At 44.6% G+C, this 20,868-nt stretch overlaps 1 protein-coding gene across 2 annotated transcripts in view; it reads right to left on the bottom strand.

Moving 5' to 3' along the window:
- Positions 1-819: 819 nt before the first annotated feature.
- GAN (gigaxonin) overlaps positions 820-20,868 on the bottom strand; it is a 59,043-nt gene continuing 38,994 nt past the window's right edge. For both annotated transcript variants that reach the window (XM_027977657.2, XM_042231485.2), the window contains 2 exons: positions 13,991-14,100; positions 820-13,876 (listed from right to left, as the gene is read on the bottom strand). In XM_027977657.2, coding sequence (XP_027833458.1) covers positions 13,695-13,876; positions 13,991-14,100 — 292 coding nt within the window. In that variant the 3' untranslated portion in view covers positions 820-13,694. The remainder of the gene's footprint in view (positions 13,877-13,990; positions 14,101-20,868) is intronic.

The raw sequence follows: 20,868 nt of genomic DNA, 5'->3' as shown, positions 1-20,868 counted from the left end.
GGACCCCTCGGAGCTGCTGGCAGAGGCCTGGACATCGAATGGCCGGGCTTTAGGATCTGATGGCCCCGACCACACCCTTCCACAACCAGCCAACTTGGGCACTGGTTTCTGGCCAAGGCTTTGTTTAAATAAAGGGTTCCACAGCAACCCTCCCACCCACCAAAGATAAAAAGGCTGAGAGACCACAAGGCCATAGAACCTTCCCGTCACTGTGGGAGGTGGAAAAACTTTAAGCCAACTTCCAAACCTACCTGACGCTACACTGTGCAACTGAGGAGGAGCATGCCGTTTCTTCTTCTTTCCACCTGATTTCGGGAGCAATTCTGGCAGACTTTACATGTGTGCCTTTGGCCTTGCTGGGAAGTCTCTCCCCCTCACGCCTTCGGTGGAGATCTGCCTGTGAGTTTCCCTGATCTCTGCAGCTGTGCAGTCTCTGGGCAGGACAGCAAGAAAGTACAGAGAATCCTGTCATAGAATTCTCCAACCTATGACTAGACCCTTGATGCCAAGACCCTCTGTTCCTCGTTAAGTCTAATGTCTTTCTCTCCTCCAAGGAAAGGAAATCTGAAACTCTTCTGGGAGACCGAATGGAGACTTACCCAGATGGAGAATGGAAGACACCAAGGCAGAGACTGTGGAGTATGGGCAAGGAGAGTGTGGCTTACACTGTGAGCCAGGACCCAGGACCCTGACGCTCAGACCATGCAAGATACGGTGTACAGGGACCACGTTCCACTCAGAAGCCAGGTCCAGCCAAGCTGTACCGACAGTGCTAACTCGGCAGGAATCACTGTAAAAACGAGAATCAATTACAATGCCTTCCCCATCAAATTGTTTTATTAGGTTAATTAAACAGCTTAAAGACAATTCATTTGTTCGGTACCCTTCTAGAAAATATTTCAAGTTTTAAATGAACTTCCAATACGTAAAACAAAATTACTTTACCATAGACAAATTTCAGATCAAAATACAACACTCTGTTTCTGTTTTCTTACAATTATAAAATCCAGTCAGTACAAACTACATAAAAAAGATAAAACACTTTCACTGATCCTTAGCACTAGAGGACAGCACAACTGCAGAATGCTCCCAAAGCACAAATCCTGTGCTCGTGAGACGGGGGGACCCCGTAGTTACCCCACAATAAACAGAAGCAGATAAACAAAGTGCGTGCTACTTAATTTAAGAAAGTTAACACAGCCTCTCTGCATGAGGATTACTTGTGAACCACAGAGCAACTTCGTAAGAAAGGTTACTAATTCAAATTTACTTCAAGTTCACTAAAGTTTCATACCAGCAACGGAATAGAAAATTACTCCACGGAACAAACGAGTACACTTGGACCACAGAATGTTTGAGGTGACATTTCAATGAAATCACATTAGCACAATTTCTCTGCTAGCCTACTGAATTCGGGGAGGATAATGCTACAAGTTGCAACTTCCCGGTACTTGAAATACTTTGAACTTTCTCTAGAATGTCTTCTGTCTAGCTTATATATGTTTCATTGCAAATCTCTAGTTTTGTTTTTCAGTACTAGGTCTCTCTCTAAAGATCAGGATACCTTATCACACACAATGTAACCTCATCTGAAAACACGTCTAAGTAGACTGGTCAACTTGGAAGCTTACCAGGTAATAAAAGCGGCAGGATTTAAATGAAAAACTCTACTATATGTACCATGTCAGAAAATGTAGCTACGTTAACTAAACAAAGATCTGCATTTAGAACAGGATGAATTTTGGTATGGCATTTTGGGAATTTGGTATTCGTGGACTTTGCTTTGTGGCATTAAAAGCATCAGAATGACAAATCAGGAGTGTGCTACAAACTGGTCCTGGACAAGGGTGACTGTCACACATGGTGGCTGGTACTGCACAGGCAACCAGCCAACAGAAGTGTTTTCTGCTTTTTATTTTAATCAGAGGATTACTTTACAATATTGTGATGGGTTTTTGCCATACATCAACGTGAACTGGTCACAGTGTGTCTGCTGGTCGTTCTGTCGGGCCAGGGCCCACTGTGAGGGTCAGCCCTGAGTCTGGGAGAGCCACACTGAACCTGCGGCCCTGTTTCAAGGAATTTTCTTGGCAGGCTTGTCTCACAGTGGGACACTGGGGTCAGTGAGAGAAAACTGAGTCTACATGTTTAGGACGAGTGATGGATGGGCCCCATCCACAGACAGGGACGAGCATCTCTCGTCACCAGGAACACAGTGAGAAAGCAGTCTGCTGAGGATGGGGGGGAGTGGGTGGAGGAGGGAGGTGCTTTGGTTAAATCCATTGATCACTCTCAGCTCTGTTGGTGCAACTGCAGAATGGGCTGTGATAGGACTTCAAAAGTTCTGCTGAGAACAGGATTCCTTTTTTTATGGTCATACCAATTCACAAGGGGTATTAGTAAAAACAAAACAAGTGTTTCTATGTCACCGGCGACTTGAAGGGGCACAGGAATGAGGAACCAGACAAAAGCAGTGCTACAGATGAGTCAAAATGAAAAGAATTCCATCAGCAGAAAAAGCCACTGATACTTTTTTTTTTTTTTTTTTTTAAACTGAGTGCTGCTAGGAGAGCCTGTGCTTTTTTCAACTGAAGGCCACTTGAGACATTTCCCACCATAAAATCATCTACCCCATGGAATGTGGCTGATCTTGGTTTTCATGTAGCACTTGACTTCTGAAGTCCTCTACAGGAAAACAATGCTAAACCCACCGACACTGAAGGTTTGTTTTTAAGCTGATGATACCCTTTTGCCCCATGTTACTACATTATTATTTTTTTACAAAGCATAGTCAAATTCAATGAGCATATGCCTAGGTTAACAAGAATACATTTATGTTCTGGAGTTTCTTCTGAAGCAAAAATTCCTTAAAAAAAAAACCAACAATATGAAGAGATGGGTCTCTTTCTTATTGTAAACGAGTAATTCTAATTTCCAATCCTATTCACCATTTGGAGTGCAGTGTGTTTTTAAGCAGAGATAAATAAGAGAAAAGGAAGAGGTGGGCCCTGCATGGTGCCAGGTGGCTGGGTGCTGAGGTAGAACTTGCGGCACGAGGACCCCTTGCCTGGGCTCCAGGAGGAGCCCTGAGAACCTCCAGGGCAGCTGTGGAAGGTGGGGACAACCCGGGCCCCAGGGAGGCTGTTCCTGTCTAGTTGCTTAAGGAGCCGCTGAGATGTGCTTGGCCACGCCTGGGTCAGCACAACGGGGGCACCTGAGGCTCTGCTCCCTGCACCCCCGCCCCCGGCTGTCACGTGAGAGGCGCAAAATGGTGCAGACCCTGGAGGCTGCCCAGCCTGGGTGACCACTCTGGCTCTCTGGCTGCGGAAAGTGCTGGTCATAAAGGCCAAGTCAGGGGCTCCCAGAAGAATGCCTTTTCAACTCATATTGTTAGACTAATGGGCTGGGGAACCAGAAGAGTCCGCCCGCACCACCCTCCCGCCCCCAGCACCACCATGGGCCCCGTTCCCATCCCCCGCCCTTTTCTTGGATACTTAAATCAAGCAGCTAAAAAAATCAGGCTGGGAGAGGCTATGGGATGAGAATAGAGGGCAGGGTGGAGATGCGATTGCAAAAGTACATGACTAAGGGTACACTTGAGAACATGACCAAAATAATCTCCTTCTCCCTTGACTAAAGTTCTTCGACTGCCCAGGGAGAAGTTGTGGGAAGCGCCTGCGTCCTTGGAGATGCTGCCCGCAGCCCGTGTGGGCACAATGGGGCATGGGAGGTAAATCAACACTGGGTCAAACCAAGGATTATTAGTGAGTGAAGATGACCAAGGGCATGCGCAGAAGACACAGATCTGGAGAACAACATGGACACCCTCCCGACGACTTGGGCTTGTGCGCCCGGCCCAGCCTCTGCTCGGTTCCTGCGCTTTGGGGCAGGTGGCATCGGGAAAGACACACAGAGGGAGTGGAGCCCCCGCTGCATGGCTTTCACGGAAGAGGGATAGAGCCTGGGAGGAGACAGGTCCTCTGGAGACACTTCCCAAGGGATGACAAAGTGACCCACTAGTGAGGGGACCCATTCCTGGAGTCAGAAGGTGCTGGAAGAGGTCGGCCAACCCAACTCTCCCCACTGCACGGTCCCCTCAATGGCATCCCAGGCCACAGGTCGCCTAAGCCCTGCTTAAAAGAATACGATTTTGACTTATTAGCTTTCTTAAGTCTGCAGAGATACTGAGAGATTTACAACAAAAAGTATAGAAAGAGCAAGAATCACTGTCTAGTTGACAATTACGGTTTTAGGGAAGTCTCTAGAGATTTGTCTGTTTATGAAGGTTCTGCTCAAACTGGCTGTGCCTCAGGCCAGAGGCCACAGTCAGGAGATGGTGAGCAGGTGGCGGGCAGGGAGGAGAATGGGAGATGGCACACACGAGAGGAACAAGACCCTTCTCCCCCAGAAACAATGTGAAAGCTGAAGCACAAACATTTCCCCCCTCTTTTTTTTTTTAAACTAAACTGTTCATAGAACCTCCAAGCTCTGGAGCTTGTGACAATATCTGCACACCATGCAAGACTCCCCTGGCTGACTCTCATTCCCGCGAGACACAGCTGCAGAGGGCAGCTTTGGGGTGATCCTCAGAGCCAAGCACGCTGAACCACAGGAGGCACCCAGTTTATTATGAGGCAATTTTAGAAAGTTCTAAAAGTGACAGAAACATTTTACCTCTTATAGTTTCTGCTTCCTGGCCTGGGCAAGGAGGCAGTGCTCTGGGACACGCACAACTGCTCCTTCTAAAGCCCAGCAGGCCAGAGCCTGGGGCCTCCAGAGATTCTTGTTAGAGCCTCCAGAGCGCCCGCCAGCCTGGCTCGCATCCTCCTGGATGCTGGTTCCCAGGGCCCATCAGTGCAGGGGGTGGACAAAACACACTTCCTCATCTGACTACCAACCCCTACACACAGACAAGGGCACTACTTTAAACAGCTGGCTTATGTTCAAATTATCAATGATTTCCACCCCATCCCCCAGTTTGTTTGTTTCCCTTTCAACTGGGAACTGTCTTCTGTGAATCTGGACATAAGACTATATTTAGCCATGTTATTAGAGTGTAAAATAAGCACCTAACACCCAATGCTTCTGTCATCTATATTTTTATACGTTATTAAAGAAAACATTAAGAATGCACACTGCTAGATTATTCCCATCTGTGTGGACACAAGGACCATTTTCATCAATAGCGCCTATTTCTCACTTCCTTTAAACCTATTTCTACTTCCTTTCCTCAATCACAAAAATATCAAGAATGACTTTATAAAATGTCTTACTGAATCAAAATAAGCTGGATAAGTCACGTACCACTAAATACAGCAGTCCAGTCCATGATCTGAACTGGAAAGGAAGCGACTTTATAAAAGGGTTAAGTAGCTCACTCTTGATATCCCTGTTAAATAACCCTTCTTTAGTTGAAGGTATATAAGTTCTACACACACACACACACACACACACACACACACACACACACACACAACACAAAGTTTGTCTTTAGGTTCCACACAACACCCAAGTTCAGAGAAGTAGTTTAGGTCTAGTGATCTCAAACTGAGACCTAGAAAATATTTACTTGAGTAGCATTGACTACTACCTTTTATATTTTAGGGAAAAAAGAAAAATTCAACTTCCAGAAAGTTTTAATTATTATTAGAGTACTTCATTAAGCAACCCTGAAACAAAGTATATTTATAACCACTCTAAATATCCTAAACACGTATCTTGGGGTGTTTCCACTGTCTAGAATTATCCTGAATTCCAGATTTTAGAGAAGCAGGAGAGCGGTAACCCGGATCCAAAAAAGACGCATCTTGTAAAAGCCAACGTATGCTTGCTTGTGTATCCTGTGGCGGCAGACGCGAGCATGAAGCAGCTCTGAGGCCGGGATACTGAGCGAGGGGAGACTGCGGCTGGGACGGGCGGCAACTGCAGCCGAGGTCCCAACCACCCCCAATTTGTGCGCAAGGCGCCAAGCTCTCACGGTTCTCACTCCGCTGGCTCTCCACAGGATCCCCGGCAGCTGAACACCCGTCCTCTGCTTCCGGGGTGACGCGCTTCGAGGGGCACGAGGCGGTGGAAGCCATCTTTAAACCCAGCATGCTCCGCGCCCCGGACGCCCGCGCATGCTCACGACCACCTGGTTCGCCTGGCGCCGTACCGAGACTGTTTACAATTTCCTCAAAATCGTTACAACCAGGGAAGCTTGGGGCTGTCCGGGGGTGAACCTTGGCTCTCTTGGAAACCAAAAAGAGGTCACGGCCCACGGCTAGATCCACCTGAGAAGAACTTTGCCAGAATCCTGCTGAGGGGAGCAAGCCCTTTAGTATGAAAAGCACAAGCCTAACCATTATATCTTATTAATGCACAGGGACAGTGAAGGTTTTAGATTTTACCTGGTATGTAAGTTATTCCAGTATGCCAGGAACGGGCATAACTCTTTTTGGCCATCAGGGGTCCTAGGTAATTCCTAATAAGAAATCACCCCCGGAAGGGAAGGTCTGTCTACAAGAACTGAAGGACCTGAGAGCTGCCCCTAACTCACCAGCCAGGTAAGCTGACCAGTGCTGGGGAGGACAGCGCCCAGGTGTACCCTGTACAGGAGGAAGTTGGGGACATTCCACTGACACACCAGACAAATCCGATCACTTGTGATTTTAAGTATAATGCAGTTCTGTGTTGTTTGGTCAACTCAACTCTGCACTTTCAGTTTCATTGTAAAACCCCAGGTTATCAGAACAGAGGAACTTCATGAGGAGCCCTATACTTTCATCAAAGGTAAGAATCTTGGGTAACAAATTCATGAAAATACACCTATTAGATCTTTAAACTGCTTCCACTAGCACCTTGTAGAATATGAAGAACAGCAACCCCAAGCATCTGAATCCCAACCACTGGGTCAAATGGCAGACAGACATGTTTTCCTATCTGCTGTGAATGACGGTGGCAATGAAGCCTACTATTCCACATAGCAGCGGTGTTGAAACACACTTTTCTACGCTACGAAAACACAGCCTTGTAAAGGTTCTTTAAGCTCAAGTCGAGTTTCAAGTAATCACTATGCAGCAGCTCTAGGAGAATTACTGTTCCTCCTGATTAAAAGTAAAATGGAAACTACGCCTTAGAGAACTGTATTCCTCAAGGCCGCTTACTGCTTGCTTCCAGGCTTTTGTTAAAGGACAGAATGTGTTGAATTCTTCTCAGTTGGCAGGGGATCAAGCACAACACTACATAATGAGGTAGCTGAGAACAGTTTTTCCTATAAACACGAAGAACAAGGGAATAAGTGCATGTGTGATTCTCATCCAATTAAACAGGAAACATGATGAAGCAAACTATTTGTACAGTCATCTTTGAACCAAGTTCCTCCGTGTAACTCGAAAAAGTGTACTTCAAGGTTCTAAGGTACACCTTGTAACTGATGAGTGAGGGGAATACAAATAAAGTCCTTAAAAACTTCTACTGCAATGCTAAAAATGAAGTTATAATAAATGTAATTCACCAACCAGAAAGATGAACCTATAGCCACTTGGGGTCTGAATTATTTGAAGCGGCCATTCACTTGGGTCACAGGAAGTGGCTAAGTCTTCCCCACGTGATCTTATGCAGTGTGTACCCAGACTCTGAGGGCTGGCATCCCCTGCACCCTCTCTAATTCAAATCACAGTGATTTAAGAATTTGAAACAATTCTGTTGGGCCTTGGGGACACCAATATCAAAATCAGCCCAAATTTCAGTTGAGTAGCAATTTTAGAAGATTATTTTTTATCTCAACAGGAAAAAGAAAAGGCAACGGATATGTCTCACTAGCTAATTAAGCAATGTTATTAGATATTAAATGTTATTAGAAATTAAAAAGTAGTTTTTCCTTGGAAGGAAAGCTATGGCAAACCTAGATAGCGTATTAAAAAGTGAAGACAAAACTTTGCTGACAAAGGTCTATATAGTCAAGGCTGTGGTTTTTCAAGTAGTCATGTATGGATTTGAAAGTTGGACTATAAAGAAAGCTGAGCACTGAAGAACTGATGCTTTTGAACTGTGGTGTTGGAGAAGACTCTTGAGTGTCCCTTGGACTGCAAGGAGATCCAACCAGTCCATCCTAAAGCAGATCAGTCCTGGGTGTGCACTGGAAGGACTGATGCTGAAGTTCCAATACTTTGGCCACCTCATGCAAAGAGCCGACTCATTGGAAAAGACCCTGATGCTGGGTAAGAAGACTGAGGGCAGGAGGAGAAGGGGGCAAGAGAATGAGATAGATGGTTAAACAGCATCACCAACTCAATGGACATGAATCTGAGCAAACTGAGAGATAGTAAAAGACAGGAAAGCCTGACGTGTTGCAGTCCATGGGGTTGCAGAGAGTCGGGCAAGACTTAGTGACTGAGCAAAAAGAAAGTAGATATTTACTTTCATAAGAAAGGGAAGGCGCTGAAAAGTCCTTCCACTTAGAGAGCTTCAAAGGGAAAACTGAGCAAGAACTAATTTTCCTGAAGGGTCTGAATCAGACCAGAGGAGATAAGAGTTACATGTGAGGTTCTCACATGGCACATGTCACACTGTGACAAAGTTGAGACACATTTAAAATTAAAATAATAGAATTACCTCTGAAAAAATACAAAACGTTTCCAAGTTTTACTAGGTGGTGTGCCCCCCCACCAAAAAAAAGAATAGCTGAAGCCGCCAGCTCCATTTCACTGGCAACAGCAGGGCCGGCTCACCCGAGCTCACGCTCTCCCCAGATGGCAGCACGTGTGCCACGCTCCTCACCGCTGAGCACGAACTTCTATCATTTCTGAACCAGCCTCAAAGAATACTTCATGGATTGCTAGAAAACCAGAAAAATGCTTTCCTCAGCATTCTAAGACACAGCATCTTTTCCCTTACATGTGGTAAGAAAGCGAAGGGTAAGTGAAGCTTCAGCTTTTCAAAGTAAAAACAGCTTCTCTCTCAAACGCAAATACTTATTACCTCTGCTCTTACGACTTTAGTAAATTCTTAAATTTCCCACAGCTAACTGACAAAGAAAACCAAAGATCTTTTAGTTTATATTTGTGTAACCTGTAAAGGTTATGTTTGGGAGTTTAAGTTACACTATAAGTGATTCTTATATAATTAAAATACTTGCCTGCCTATAATATTAAGTGATATTCTAATGGGCTGAACAGTGAAATGAGAGTCCAAAGACTGGATCCCACTTTTTGGTTTCCATTCACATCTGAAGTGGGGAATGAAGCTGTATCTATGGGGATGCTTTCTGTCTGCCAGAGAGCACTGCACCTATCACAGGCAAGTCAGGGTCAAAGAGTATGTTCTGGGAAGATTCTGAGCCCCAAATAAAAAGCAGTGAAAAAAAAAAATGTGATAGACATTATTAGGTATGCTGAAGATAGGGTCTCAAAAATCCTATGGCACAAACAGAGACCACAGAGCTGTGCATAATACAGGTCAGGCACTTTGCTTTTTGTATTCTGTACAGGTTTCCAGCTCTATGTTAGGAGGCCGGCCCATCCGTGTACAAAGCTTCTCTCATTTAAAAATCTCACTTAACAGCAAGTCACTTTCAATCCTGTGAAGAGTGTTAACTTGGATCGCAAGGACACCATATTCATTGGTCATAATACATGACTACCTACTGTGTGCCAAGTACTGTGATTAGCAGAAGACTAAGGTAGGGTCCTTCCCACGAGGAGTTTACAGTCTAGAGGGAGGGCCGTATTTCACCTGCCTCGCTGTGATGCTCCTCAGAAGCCCAAGCAGAATTCTGAGTAGGAGCTCAATCAACACTGGTGATTAAACCAAGGGCGGGCTTTTCTGTGCCAAGCAGGATCACTTCTCTCAGAGCACAAAGGGCAGCCCCTGAATCCAAGCAGCTTCACCCTTCCCTTCCCTCCCACTGGGTGCTCTGTGACGGGGTTCCAGCACCTTCAAAGTGGATGCACTGGAAATGCCGCCTCTTTCCTTCCCTGGACAGTTGCATGTCTTCATCTGACCACAGGCAGCCGCCTCTTGAATCAAGAGGGCCAACATTCTAGAAGGTAATACTGTAGTGTTTTTAGAGCTCCTTGGAAAATTTCGAGGGATCCCTGGTCTGGTGCACTGTGGTAAGAACGCACCGGGCAGAAACCCAATGGACCAAGGCAGCTAACACATTTCTCTAGAACCCTAACCTGCTACCCTGAGTAACTGCAGTGCTACAGCAAAGGAGCCCTGTCTTTACCACGTCAATACAAAGGCTGTATCTCTGGTGCATCGCCCAGGGAACTCCCCGCTCATAGAGGACAAAATGGCACTTCCAAAGTGTCACTGAAGAAAGTGCCATCACTAAAGTGGTAGTGCAAGGTGAGACAATACTTCACGACAAACAGTATACTGTCCAACATCCCCCAAATATTCCTTTTTGGTTGCTGCACAGTTTGAAAAAAGCCTACTGTTAACTATCAACTCCTGATGGCGATCAAAGAACGGATTAGTGAAACAAATGATGAATTTAGAAATTTCTTAGGCCAAATTTTTACAGTATACCAACTATGAGTTGGTAAGCACTGTTTTTACTAAGCTAAAGAAAAGAAATGCAAATGCCAAGTAAAACTTACTACAAACTACAAATACATCAATATATTCACTCAACATGAGTTTAACACAGTAGTATAAGCTGAAGGGCCAGAGGCTCAAGAATTTCTCTGAAGCACCAGGAGACAATAATATATGTAGTTTGGAATGACAATTCCAAAAGTAAACATATATAAACAGACATACCAAATCACATCACACATATACACACTCTCTCTCTCCCCCTCTCTCTCACACACACACACACACACACACACACACACACACACACACACACTTTTATCTCTCACAGGATATAAGCACTATCAAAAAAAAATTTAAAACTTCATTTTAAATTAAACACTTAAATCTTTGGAAAAAAAAAAAAAAAACCAACAACTATGTTTGGATGTATTAAACAAAGAAACAAACAAACCTACTTTAGACTGTAGCCTAGAAGAAATCCTTTCAATATTCACTTACTCTAACCTGAGACAACTTGGATAATGAAAATAAATTGCACTTCCCCCCAAGATATTGTATTTTAAATTTTAAGATCTATCTTTAGCCGCTAATTTCAACATACACCTGGTAAAAGTGCCTTCTGTTAAAAGAAGTATCAAAAATTTACCAAGAAAGGATGTTTCAAGGCATAAGTGGATGGTTAAAACACAAACTTGAGTGAAATGAGTTCAAATTTACTTCACAATACTGACGTAACTGTGATTTACAAGAAAGTCATGATTAATTTTGGAACATAATAAAATTAAATATATCCCAACACTTCAATGTAATATTTTTATATTTATATATAATAAAATAACAGTTTGGCACTTAGCAGCTTTTGTTGGTTATTGCATCCCATATTATGTGGCAAATTTACTTTTAGAAAACATTACCTAACTTTTGCAGCTACAGTGTCAACGAACTAAAGAATAATAATAAAACTTTTATAAAATGAATTGACCGAGTCATGCAGGCACTGATAGTATTGCAACAGGGACTCATTCACTCCTGAACAATGAACTGTCTCCTTGGAGAGGCCTGGCGTAGCCTGGAAAGAACTTTAAACTTCAGAAATTAAAGAAAAGAGAATTGCTGACTGTCACAGCTTTAACAGGACATCGGTTACCACTTTAATGCACCTCAGTGGTAGCTTCTGAAGGCCAAGGTTCTGTTCTGTACAGGGCATTTTACCAAAGAAAACCCACTCTTTCGGCAGTTTATTTCCCATAAAATTAACATCTAGTTGTACAAAGAAAGTTTTCTTTCTTTGCAGTGGCCATGCAGTTTGCCTTGATTAAAAGACATCCAAGACATCCTGGGGAAAGCGTGCAGACAACAGGTGACTGGTACACGGCACAAAGCAAAGAGGCTGGCTTTGACTTAGGGGTCAGATCTGCTACTGAGTGGCCTAGTGCCTCTGATAGAGAAGATGGAAACCCCGTGGCTCTGTGACCCACGTCTTCTGCCAGGATGGAGAGGCAATGTGCACACATAGCATTCTTCAGAATCCCCACAGGCAAGGCTGCTCAGCGACCTTTTCTAGCATTGGACTGACTTCTAACACGTAGAAGAAAAAAACTGCACATAGGCCCCCTTCTACTGTCTCTGGGTGGAAGAACACAAGTGATGTTTCATATGCATGTGAAAAGCATACAAACATTCTAGGCAGGAAGTTTCCAGAAGAAATTCCTATTCTCAAATTTATAACCAAAGGATACATTTGTTAATCTTTAAATGCTGCTTCTTATAGCCATATACTAAGAGGGAGGGGAAAAAAAAAGCTGTAGAAAACAATTAGAAATAAAGACCTCTATATTGATTAGAAATCTGATATTGCATAAATTTCAAATGATAAAGTCATCAAGCACTTTGAAGTCCCTGGTTTCACATGAAAGTGGCATAATTCAAATGGAAAACAAAGTATCTTACAAGGTTAAGTGCCACTAATGACAGACTTTTTTCCCCCATGGGAAGTGGGGTCAATGTGGGTTGACATGGAGAGAGAGGAAAGGAGGAAAGGATTAATTTGCTCTACTATGAACAGAATGAAATTAAGTTGAGGTAGTTTATTCTACCAGCCAAACTTTACTTGTTATGTAATTTGTCAGAAACTCGTACTAGTGAACGGCATTGAGAAAATTCTGCTACAAAGGCTTGATTCTTAACATGGATTCGCATTCTAAGACATTTTCAAACCCTAGACAGTAGTAAACAAGACTGTGTGTGCTTTCAGGCAGATTTTTTTTTTTTTTTTTGTAAGTTTTTGATCCCTATATGGTTTTCTCTGGACCTTTTTTTTTTTTCTTTTTTGGTCATAGCAGACCTTTATTATTTGTCTGACTCGGGTCCTTCTTTTATAAAATCTCCTACTTACTAATGTCCTCAGATTTATAAAATGGTTCTGCTTAGTTGCAAAGGAAGAATGGCACTGCAGGAGATCCTTCTCAACCCCAGACATGACAGCATGAGGCATCTTCCTCTGAATTAACACAGAAGTTACAACTTCCTTTAAAGTCACAGGGGGGCTGCCACCTGACTCCTTAATTTACTGACCCTTTAGATTACTAAGATAGAATGTCATACAAGAGATATTTTATCTTAGTTTTTTGATTCATCATAATTTAGTTCAAAAAAGATTCTTAGGATAGAGAACTAGTAGTTAAGTGGAGACTAACTGGCATTGAGTCCAAACTAACATTTTTAGGCACAAACCCTTAAATGGTTGGGCAGAGTTAGGCATAATATCTCCTTCCAAGTGCAGTGGAAAAGCAATCCCGGTATGTTTGGATATGTTGATTTGCATATACGGATTTTTTTTTTTCCCCAACCAAAGCCAGGTACTTGAACACAGCGGTCAGTCAGATATGATATCCCCTCGGGGAAAATGCACCTTAGGGCTTTAACTTCCATATTTTACACGAAAGGATTCCCACTTCCCTTTTCCTGGGACACTGACTAGCCCCGGTTGGTCTAGGGACACACCTACGGGAGAAACGGAATCCCCCCCTCGATAGTTTTTTTCCCAGCAGTTTACGTTTTCTCCGGAACAAGAGCTGAAGCCCAGGCTTCAAGGCGTTAGAAAACCACCCGCGTTACCGCACGGAGGCCGGGGCGAGGTCAGCAGCTGCGCGTCCCGCGGCCGCGCGTCACGGCGAGTGCACGCGGATGCGGAAGAGGCCCTGCTGCAGCTGCAGGCGGAACAGCTTGCAGTTGGCGATGCGCAGGGCCGCGCAGCCCGTGCGGCGCAGGTCGGAGGGCAGCAGGGGCTTGGTGTGCTGCCAGGTCCCCGTGCTCCTTTTGAACTCGCGCACGTAGTCGTAGTTGGTGCCTGCGCCCCAGGAGAACAAGCAGAGGTGACATACCGTGCCTGGGGCGCCTCGGGCCCTGAGCACCACCCCCCGCCCGGGAAACGGCTCCCGCGAGATCGTTCTTACACGCTGACCTGTATCGAGATCTCCGATGACGTAGATACTGGCGCCTATGGGGACGGCTCCGTACACGAAAGACGAACTGGCCGGGATGCATAGATTCTGGTCATTAAGATAGATCCACCTGAAAACAGAGGGACAGGATGAAGGAGGCTAAGAAGATGGCCCGTGACTCTGGGCCGGCTGAGATGACAAAACTCGGGGCGCCGCCAACAGGAGGCACGACCCCCACAGCCCCTCTTGGGGAAACGCTCATCTCCCTCCTGTCACTGAAGACTGAGGCGTGTCTGTTCCGGAAGGTGGCATGTATTGGATCACAGAGACCACTATTCAGTGTGCTCCTGTCCCTCAGCACAGTGTTCCTGAGATTCACCCATGCTGTGGCTTCATCATCATCTCCTTTCTTGTTATTTTATGTAGGACTGCCCTACACTGGTGTAGCAGAATTTGTCAATCATTGACCTGTTCAGGTTCATTTGGGCAGCCTCTAGTGTCAACCTTCCCTTGTGGTTCAGCTGGTAAAGAGTCTGCCTGCAATGTGGGAGACCTGGGTTCGATCCCCCGGTTGGGAAGATCCCTGGGAGAAGGAAATGGCAACCCACTCCAGTATTCTTGCCCTGGAAAATCCCATGGACAGAGGAGCAGGACAGGCTGCAGTCCATGGAATCACAGAGTCTGACACTACTATGGGATTAACTAACTTTCCAGTGTCTGGCTATTTTGAGTGAAGCTATTTTGGACATTAGAGGGCAAAGCTCTTTTGTGGGCTTATGCTATGGAGTTGCTTGTTTATACGGTTAAAGGTATATTTCCTTTGATAAGAAAATGCCCACTGTTTTCCAGGGTGTTGTGTCCTTTTGCATGTCAATGAACAACAACGTGAAAATTCCAGTTGCTGGGCATTTCTGCCAGCTCTTGGTACTGTCGGTCTTTTTTCACTTTAATGGTGCTGAGCAGCTATGTGTGTGCTTACTGGACACTTTGTGTATCTACTTTGGTGAAATGTCTGCTCAAAGATCTGTTTGTTTTTCAAACTGGGTTTTCTGTCTTACTGAATTTTAAGAGTCTCTTTTATTTCACAGTTACAAGTCCTTTGTTGGATATATGTATCACAGATCCTTTTCCCCAGCATGTAGGCTGTCTTTTCATTATCTTAATGGGGACTTTTGAGAACAGCAGTTTTTTAATTTTGGTGAATTCCAGTTTATCTTTTTTTTTTTCTTTTTATAGTTCACGCTTTCTATGTCCTTCTAGAAAAATCTTTGCCTATTCCAAAGTTGCGAAAGTTTTTTAAATTAAAATTTCTGGAAATTTTATTGTTTCAGTGTTAACATTTAGGTCTTATGATACACTTCAAGTTACCTTTGGTATATGGTGTGAGGTATAAGAGTCAAGTCCTTTTTATCCTTATATCTAGGCATATAGCTAGCTAGTTTTTCCAGCATCATTTGCTAAAAAGACATTTCTTTCCCCGCTGAATTGCCTTGGCTCTTCTGTTGAAAATCAATTTAATAACCATGAAAAGGAGCCAAAGCTCCATGAAGTGGCTGATTCCACAGCTGAGACAGAAAACACAAGATGAGCCTGGACCATCTTGCGCTGCCATGGAGGAAGCGCTTCAAAAAGGGTGAGGTGTGTCAGAGGACACAGAGCCAGCATGCAGCTCCTGACGGCCGCAGCTGGAGCAACTCAGTCAACGACAGTCCTGGCTGGGCAACTCAGAGAGTAAGATGAATATCCGTGAGTCCATACCGATATAAATAAACGGCTGAATCCATTAAAGAAAATAGGGAGAAGGGACAGGTGTTCTTTACAGAATTCCAGCTGACAGAGGGAGAAGGAACGAGGGAAGCAGAAAGACCCCCGGAGGCAAACAGCATGGCTCTAACTTCCGTGAGGCCAGTCCACCGAGGGCGCTCCATTAGTGGGGAAACTTTAAGGAAAAACAGTATGTTTGCATACTCTCAAATTATCTCTCCCAGGATATTCATGAATTACAAAGGGGGAAGCAGTGACTTTCCAGGGGGAAACCCCACAGACGGCGCCTTAACCAAGTCACCAAGATTAGCATCACCAGTGACGGGACAAAGCGCCTCTCCCCCGACACCACGCAGAGAAGGGCCCAGAAGCGCTTATGAGGGATCCCCACCTCCAACGCACAGCCTCAGCCTCATCACAAGACATCGTCAGACAAGCCCAGGTGGAGAGACAGCCTAGTAGAAACATCCAATAACCTTCAAAGACTCCCAAGCACAAGGGTGGTGCCCCATCACATCCCCACTTAATTCACTTAGAACAACTAGAAACGTCAGCTGCAGTTTGGGTAAAAGACATTAGTGGATGAACTGGTGTCGAATAAAGTCTGTAGTTTACTTAATAACACCGTACCAAGGTGAATACTACAGCACGTAAGATGTTAACAGCAGGAGAAGCTGGGTGAATAGCTTATGGGAACTCTATTTTTGCTACTTTTCTACAGGTCTAAAATTATTCCCAGATAAAAGGTTTTTGTTTTTTTACTTTAAAACAAAACAAACTAGACTCTGCTATATAATAATGTTCACTTAAGTAAATTTGATCAATTCCCTTTCATAGCTAAAAGCATAGCCAGGTCAGAGCAGACCTCAGTTAGAGGAAATGTATGTAAGCCCTTTAGCACCACCAATGTCCAGGCCTCCACTCACTACTGGAGCACGTATAATTATTTCACTAAGAGCAGCGCTCTGTTTTTTCCCAATGCACACTCTCCCCAGACTGTTACAGAGTGGTACATTCCCTATTTTGAATCCCAAGAAATGCAGAAGCAGGATGTTGTCCGAGATCACGGAACAACTCAGAGACCAAGCTGCTATAAAGTGAAGATCTGACTCCTCTAATATCTGAAAGCTGATTGGTATCAAGCAGTTTGTGGGACTGGGAATACAACTTGGCCCCTGCCCCTGAGCTGCCTCTAATAAACAGGGAAAGGGAAAAACTAAGAGCTATCCCTGCAAATGAAATCGGGCGATCGCTGACCTCATGTCTCACGGGCACTGGACCCACGAATGCTTGCACCTGAGGCTCCACCAAGTCTGAGCACACCCACTGCCTGCAGAGCGCTGGGAGCCCCTCTCTGGAGTGCCAGAGGAGACCTCAGGTCCGCAAGAGCGTCCTGCTCACAGAGCCCGGATGTTACCCAGGCGTACTCAACAGAAGAGCCAGATAAATGAGAGCCACTTCTCAGGGCACTAAACAATTAACAGACGCCAACTCTGATGACTCGGATGATGGGAGTATCTACCACGCAGGGATGTGGACACAGCTAGCACAACGATGCTCCGTAAGTGAAAGAGGAAAATAGGCTTATGATGGAAAGGTAGGAGACTGCGGCGGAGAAATTTTACAAATCTAATATGCTACCTGAGGAAGGTAGAAAAGGAAAAACAAAATAAACCCAGAGTAAGTAAAAGGAGGGAAATAAGACAAGAGGAGAAACCAACGGAACAATACACAATGGAGAAAATGAACACTGATAGGAGCAGGCTCTTTGAGAAGGTAAGTACAATGCTAAACTTTGTCAACAGAGGGTGCTGGAGGGACTGCAAGGCTTGGAGAGGAAAGGGCTTCTTATCTGGTGTCGGTTGTCGGCTCTGCCGTCTCCAGTGTGCAGGGGACCCGGAGGTGCTCACTTGCGGGGAGGTGCTCTGCTAGCCAGCAAGCAGCTTCGCACACCAGCTCTGGCCCCGGCAGCCCAGGGCTCTGCTGTATCCTGGGCCACTGCACCCACTCCTCTACAGAGGTGACTCCCAGCCCTGCAGGGTGGGGAGCAAACTTCCAAGCTTGTTCCTTCCTGGGACATTTTCCCTCGGTCTTAAAGGCTGCAGCTGCACTTCTTTCTTGGCTATTTCTGCTTTCATCAGAGTCTCCTCTCACAGGTTAGCAGTTAACTCCTCCTACTGGTTAATCATTAGGTCGGTGACCACCTGGCCACCTGTTTATGGAAAGCTGACAGCTATTTTCGAAACTGCAGCTGACTTTTCTACTTACTCTAAGTGAATTACGTGGGGATGTGGTGGGGCCCCACCCTTGTCCTTGCGAGTCTTTGATGGTGGCACTGAGGTCTGCATGCTCCTCAGCGTGCACCGCTGCCCCTGGTTCTCGACCTTGGCAGGGGAGGAACGCTCCGGGAACTTCCACTTAACCCTTGCTCCGGTAATGGTCCCTGACCTGCAGGTCAGAGAACCATATGGGGATGTGGCCAGTGGTCAGAGATGTCTGTCAAGTATCCGTTCATCAAAAGATGAAGCTGACAGGTCTTGACTGCAGAGAATAGTTAACTGATTTATTAAAAACGAGAAGGGGAGGGCACGTGGGCTGAGCACATGCACAGAGGCAACAAGACACAGGATGGATGTAAGAAGTGAGCTGCACTCCAGAACACGGGAAAAGAAGAAAGGGGAAAAGGCCGGATGTTCTTCTCAACCTCAGATCACGGAGGGCCCCGAGGAGGAGGCAACTAGGAATAATCTCCATCTGAACGAAATGACCAAAGGCAGACTAATCTTTCAAAAGCACTAGTAGGTGAAATGTATCAGAGAGACTGGTTAGAAGGCCAAGGACACCGCACGTATGACAGGGAACTCGCTGGAGTTGTGGCAGAGAAATAAAGGTGGGTGTGTGTGAAAAACACTATAGAGTTTAAAAAAAATAAGATTTGGCAACTCATGAGATGCGAAGCATAACAGAGAATCAAAGATGACTTAAAACAGAACACAGACCACCAGGAGGACGACAGTACCAGTCTAGTACAGTCCTAGAACCAGGGATGCAAAGAGCAGACACAGACACACTGTCTTTCTGGATACACAAAGTTGCTACTGTGACTTGGTATAAATACGGGCAATTTAAAAAAATTTTTGCTTTCCTTCAAACACTTTTGCTTTTAGTCAGAAACACAGAAAATAGTAAGATGTGGCATTTTTCCAGGAAACTTTTAACCTAAAAATAGGGAACAAAGACAGGAAAGACAAGAGATTACTTTAAAACAATAAATAGTCTTCAATCTAAGGCAGGTTGTTCACTTGGCAGCAGCTTCCAAAGTATGCAAATACCACACACTTGGAAACATCTGAGCTTTAAAGAGAGAAACTACTCACAGATGTTTTCCCCCTTCTATAGGTTTTCGTGGGAAAGACTAAGTTTTTTAGGCACTATTGTGTGGTATCTGAACTGGTGGTCTCTGAGGCCAGGACGCCCGAGTTCAAATGCCAGCTCTGCCACATGCTGTCTGTGTGTTTTGGGGCACATGACTCAACCTCTCTGTGTTTTGATTTCCTCATATGCAAGACAGGAATGAAAGAGTACCTGTATCTCAGAGGGCTGTTTTGAAGATTAAATGTGTTAAATGAGGCACTTAGTATTGTATGTTTTTTTTTTTCCTTTTTAGTATTGTATGTTTATGTTTAGCTTTATCTAAACAAGAGTCCTATATATTGACAACAGAAATCAAGCTTTCTTCATTCTATTTGTGAACAAACACTGAGAACTTGAATATAAGCAAACTACAGATAAGTGAATTTTACTGGGAAGTACTTTAAACAGCAATGAAGAAGTAATAGTCATGTGTAACAATTACGAACGAAAGCAAGTTAATACTCTTAGAGAGTGAAATGTGAAAGTAAAGTCGCTTAGTCATGTCCAACTCTTTGCGACCCCATGGACTGGCCCTACCCAGGCTCCTCCATCCATGGAATTTCCCAGGCAAAAGTACTGGAGTGGGTTGCCATTTCCTTCTCCAGGGGATCTTCCTGACCCAGGGATTGAACCCATGTCCCCTGCATTGCAGGCAGACACTTTACCATCTGAGCCATCTGGGAAGCCCAATACTCTTATTACTCAATACTCCATAAACAGGAGACAACCTGAGAGAAATCTTAAGGTTCTAATGACGATAGCATATCAAGGGAGATTGAAAACTTCACAGCCAGCTTCAAGTCCTATACAATCAAAACAGGAACAGGAAATGGTAAAACCATAAGCAACCTTGATTATTCCAGCAAGTGAGATACAGCTCTCTAGCTCACACTGTCCAAACAGTAATTCAGTCATTATGAGAAAGGCTTTTATCAATATTTTATCAGAAACCAAATGTACTGACCCCTGTTTGTTAATGAACTTGGGCAACTGTTTTGAGATTCATTTGGGAAGGAAATTCATACACTTCTTTGTACTGTGAACAGTCAGCCCTCACAGTAACACATTATGGAAGAGAGGTATAGAAAAGTCTTTGAAATTCTGCCCCTGTCCCGACCAGAGTAGCAAGCATTCTCAAATTGCTCTCACACTTTGTCTAGAAAATTTTCATAAGATTGTCTGCCCCCAGTAACTGAAGGGAAAAAAAACAAATAGGCTATGCAAACATCATAAAATTAAAATACATTAATAGATAACATACATATTTCTAAAATCTTGGCAACTGTGCATTGTTTACGCTAAAATAATATGAAATTAAACATTATATTCTGGCACCCCCTTCTGGCAACACGATAGAAATGCTATCACAAGATTAACTTTAGCACCGCAATTTCCCTGTAGGATGTGAACATATTACTGCAAGAAAAATCCTGTTCGGTGGTTATAATAAAACGGGTGAGAGGAGCGAAGTGAGGGGGATTGGACCGATGCTGGCGACTCCACCTCACATGTATGGCAGCCCGTCAGATGATTTAAGAATCTCTGATACCATGTTTATTGAGTGTCTGACACAGGCCAGGGGTGAGGCCAGAAGCTAGGACCCAAAGCTGAGCTGGGACTTGCCCTGAAGGAGCGTCAGTTCACAGTCACAATCCAAGAAAGACAGGCATGGGATCACAGACTGAGGAGCCTAACTCAAGACTGGGAGACACGAGAAGGC

The sequence above is a fragment of the Ovis aries genome, chromosome 14 (genome assembly GCF_016772045.2).
Source record: "Ovis aries strain OAR_USU_Benz2616 breed Rambouillet chromosome 14, ARS-UI_Ramb_v3.0, whole genome shotgun sequence".
NCBI lineage: Eukaryota > Metazoa > Chordata > Mammalia > Artiodactyla > Bovidae > Ovis > Ovis aries.
Note: the sequence above shows the minus strand (reverse complement) of the source record. Positions and strands in the feature narration are given on the sequence as shown.